At 39.3% G+C, this 4,626-nt stretch overlaps 1 protein-coding gene across 1 annotated transcript; it reads right to left on the minus strand.

Annotated features, from left to right (window-relative positions):
• Positions 1 to 3,963: 3,963 nt before the first annotated feature.
• On the minus strand, positions 3,964 to 4,416 carry LOC131077124 (uncharacterized). Its single transcript, XM_058014555.1, has one exon. The coding sequence runs from the start codon at positions 4,414 to 4,416 to the stop codon at positions 3,964 to 3,966; it is 453 nt and encodes a 150-aa protein (XP_057870538.1).
• Between the last annotated feature and the right edge of the window lie 210 nt (positions 4,417 to 4,626).

Consider the following 4,626-nt stretch of genomic DNA (forward strand, 5'->3'; position numbering starts at 1 on the left):
TTGAGATTATGTTCATTTTGTGTTAGGCCAACCTTGAATGTTTTTATTATTGTTTTGCTCTGGTGATTGTACCGTGTGATTTGACTGTTGGAGTATCTTTTGGGGAAGTGCATTTGACCAACATGATGTATATTCTTAATGGTACACATACACACATACATATTTATATACATATACATATTATGTTTGGACATATAAGAGAGTGTAGACTGAAGTGTGAGCAAAGAAGGTGATGAGCGACAAAGTAAGAGAGTTGGGTGAAGAATGATGCAAGATAGGGAGGGAGAATTAGTCTAATTTTTGTTAAAACCCTAGTTACCATAACTAACCAGGTCGCCGTGTGAAAAACTACTATAACTTCTTCCTCACAATGAATTACAAACTCAAATCACCTGCAAATGGAAGGTAGTTCAATACCCTATCCATACATATGACTATTCGATCAAATAGAATTTGTACAACACCATACAAGTGCAAAAAATAGAGTAATTGTTGAAAAATGAGCTTCCAATTAGTTGCCAATGATTTCAAATCAGACTTCAGAAATTCAAATTTTCAAAGTTCACATAGCATTCCCTCATTTCCAACCATTTCTTATACAATTTATACCAAATTTTACACTTTCTCGCAGTCACACCAGACCTTTGGGTTGCATGACAGTTCGGTTCCCAAATTTTGAAAAATAAAAACTGCTCATTGACATCAAAATAACAATCTTGAACTGACAAATCAATGCTAGACACCGACATCAGAATAGCAATCCTCAATCGAGGTCTTGATCACTCATCAAAATAACTAATACAGGTAGAGTAACCATTTCATGCAGTTCTGATAGAGTAAACTTACCTTGATGTCCCTATTTCGGCATAGCTATATTGAAAAAGGCATTTGGATGTCTATCGGCATAGCCATCAACAATCGGCTAAGCAGTATTTCCTAATCTTGATAAAGCAAACTATCCCGATGATACTTTATCGGTTTAACTATCCCAACGACAACTTTGACAACTTTTAACAACAACGACACTTTATCAGGTTAACTATTCCGATGATAACAGAATGACAACTTTTGAACAACTTTACAAACTTGCAAATTATGACTCTAAATTTGACATACATATCTAAACACATGAAATAACATTACAAATGGTCTCAGTAGACCTTATTGAATCAAAATGACACGACCCCTGACTCCTAAGACTCAAACATCTAATTGACATGTTAACTAGACTCTAGGTGATCCTGCACCATACACCCGAAGAGGAAAGATTTCATGCTCCTGATGAAATGAGATCTGCAATTGAGACCCCATGTTGTGTTATATCCTCCTCTAACATCCAAGTGGCATCTTCATCTAGTAGTCCTAGCCACTTGACTAGTTGCTCCTTATATAAACTTTCCTCCTTGTCCTCTTCACTTCTCTTGAGTCCAAAATGGCTTCAAGTTGCATAGGCTGAGCAGGTGGAAGGTCCTTGACCCATTCCATATCAGCATCTTCAACTCCTTCTTCTCCTTGACCTGCAAAATTAGATTCCTTATAGGGATACAAATTTGCTACATTGAATATGGGTGAGATAGTAACCCCCGGTGGGAGTTCAATCTCATAAGAATTGTTGGCATACTTGTGAACCACTTTACATGGCCCTATCTTCTTCGTCATCAACTTTGTATGCATGACCTTTGGAAATCTCTCCTTCCTCAAACGTTCCAATACTAGATCACCCACCTTGAATTGTACATATTTCCTCTTCAAGTCTGCCTTCCTCTTATACTTATCTACATTCTTCTTAAGTGTCTCCCTGATTTGCTTATGGATGTCATGCATGGCTACTGCAAAGTCTTCACCTTGGGCACTTCTCCTATCCATTCCTCAAATCTCTCAATTCATAGATACCTATAGGATGCACTCCACAGACAACTTCAAATGGACTCTTCCCTATTCTCTTGTTGATTGAATCATCGTATGTATACTCTGCCTGTGGTAGGATTAGATCCCATGACTGATTGTGCTCATTAGTCAGACATCTCAGTAGGTTTCCTAATGACCTATTGACAACCTGAGTCTGCCCATTCGTTTGGGGATGATAGGCAGAACTAAAAGTCAGATTGGTTCCTAGTTTTCTACACAATGTCCTCCAAAAATGTCCAATAAACTTTGAATCTCTGTTAGACACATTGGACAATGGCAATCCACAAATCTTTACAATCCCCTTAAAGAATAATTTTGCAATGTGGGAGGCATCATTTGTTGTTTTGTATGCAATGAAGAGAGCCATCTTGCTAAACATGTCTACAACTACATACACACTGGCATATCCCCTTGTGGTCCTTGGTAGACCCAAAACCAAATCCATACTGATGGCTTCCCATGGTCTATTAGGTATGGTCAGAGGTTGATACAACCCTGCATTAAAACTCGAGCCCTTTTCTCTATGACATATACCATAGCCTTCCACAAACCTCTTCACATCTAGGTGCATCTTAGGCCAATAGTAAAACCTTTTGACCTGATCCAATGTCTTATCACATCCAAAATGCCCTCCAAGACTACAACTATGCCTCTCTCTAATCAAAATTTCCCTCATAGAACACTTTGGGACACACAACTAAGATCCCTTAAACAAAAGACCACCTTGTAATACATAATTTGCATACTCACTTGAAAAGAACCCTGTGATTGCTCACAAACAACAAACACTTCATGAAAGTTTGCATCACATGGATACATACCTCTTAAGGAATCAATTCCCATGCTTTGAAGTTGCACCTCTTGTATCATCATTGTCCTCCTACTCAAAGCATCAACTACCTTATTAGCCAACCCTTTCTTGTGATTTATGGTGAAGGTATAGGACTGCAATTTCTCCACCCACTTCATGTGTTGATGACTCAACTTCTCTTGACTGTTTAGGAAACTCAAAGCATGGTTATCTATATATAACACAAACTCCTTGGCAGTAGGTAGTGTCTCCATTTTTTAAGTGCTTGCACCGTGGCATACAACTCCAAATCATAGGATAAATACTTCTTTGGCTTCATTCAATTTCTCACTAAAGAAAGCTATTGGCTTCCCCTCTTGACTCAACACTGCCCTTGTGGCATAAGCACTGACATTGCACTCTATTGTAAATACCTTATTAAAATCAGGTAAAGTAAGAATAGGTTGATGTGCTACCCTTGTCTTGGGGTACTCAAAACTTCGGTCAGCCTCCTTGGTCCATTGGAATCTACTCCCCTTCTCTCCTTTGATGATGTTTATCATGGGTGCCACAATACAACATAAATTCTTGATGAACTTGCGGTAGAAGCTTGCCAAACCATGGAAACTTCTGACTTCCCCAACTGATTTAGGTGTTGGCCAGCTGAGTATGGCCTCTACTTTTTGTGGGTCCATTTTCAAGGTTCCTTGTGAAATCAAAAACCCCAAATATACCAACTCTTCCTTCATCCATTCACACTTCTTGAGATTGATCATCAATTTATCTTCATCTAACCTCCCTAACATTGTGTTCAAGTGTCTCAAATGGTCTTCCTTTGTCTTGTTGGACATCAATATATTATCTAAATATACCACTACAAACTTGTTTATGAATTCTCTTAGGACCTCATTCATGAGTCTCATGAATGTGCTAGGGGCATTAGATAGCCCAAAAGGCATGACAAGCCATTCACAAAGCCCTTCATTAGTCTTGAAAGTTGTCTTCCACTAATCCCCCTCTCCGATCCTTATTTGTTGATAGCCACTCTTCAAATCAATTTTAGAAAAGTACCTTGCTCCGACTAGACTGTCCATAAGATCTTCCATCTGGGGCATGGGGAATCTATATCTAATGGTTATCTTGTTGATAGCCCCTGAATCTGTACAAAGCCTCCATTCTCCATCTTTTTTGGGTGCCAAAACAATTGGCACAACACATAGACTCAAACTTTTCCTCATCAAGCCCTTATCAAGCAAATCTTGGACCTACTTCTTAATCTCCTCATTTTGTTGAGGTGTCATTTTGTATGTTTCCTTGTTGGGAAGACTTGCACCAGGGATTAGGTTAATATGATGACTTGCATCATAGATGGGAGGCAAGGAATTTGGTAATTCCTTCACCACAATTCCCTCATACTTGTCAAGTAGGGTCTGTACCTCCTTAGGGATTTCCTTGCTGTCATTATATGCTTCTTTTGAGATTGGTTTCTCCACAATGGCATATCCACACTCCTCTTCTTCCAGGTTCTTCATGAACTCCTTCTCCTTCACCACCATCACACTAGGTCCTTTATGGATTGCACTCTCATCTTCCTTCAATGGGGTAAGGGTATAAGAAACCCCCCCTTTCTTCATGACATAGACATTCTTCTGCCCATCATGTTGGGCCTTCCTATCATATTGCCAAGGTCTGCCAAGTAGAAGGTAGCACACATCCATGTGAATGATATCGCACCAAATTTTATCCTCATAACCACCAATTTTAAACGCTACCCAAGATTGCTCACTGGAAAGTACTTGTTGACCTTTATTTAGCCAAGACACCTTATATGGTGTGGTATGTGTAAAGCAGAAAAATCGAACCCTAGTCGTCCTCCCCTCCCCAACTCCAAGGAGAGAGAAGGGAGAGTCACTAGGGTTGATGGTTTT

The sequence above is a fragment of the Cryptomeria japonica genome, chromosome 9 (genome assembly GCF_030272615.1).
Source record: "Cryptomeria japonica chromosome 9, Sugi_1.0, whole genome shotgun sequence".
NCBI lineage: Eukaryota > Viridiplantae > Streptophyta > Pinopsida > Cupressales > Cupressaceae > Cryptomeria > Cryptomeria japonica.

Coding starts and splice junctions, on each gene's coding strand:
- LOC131077124 (XM_058014555.1), bottom strand. CDS start 4,416: ATGGATGTGTGCTACCTTCTACTTGGCAGACCTTGGCAATATGATAGG.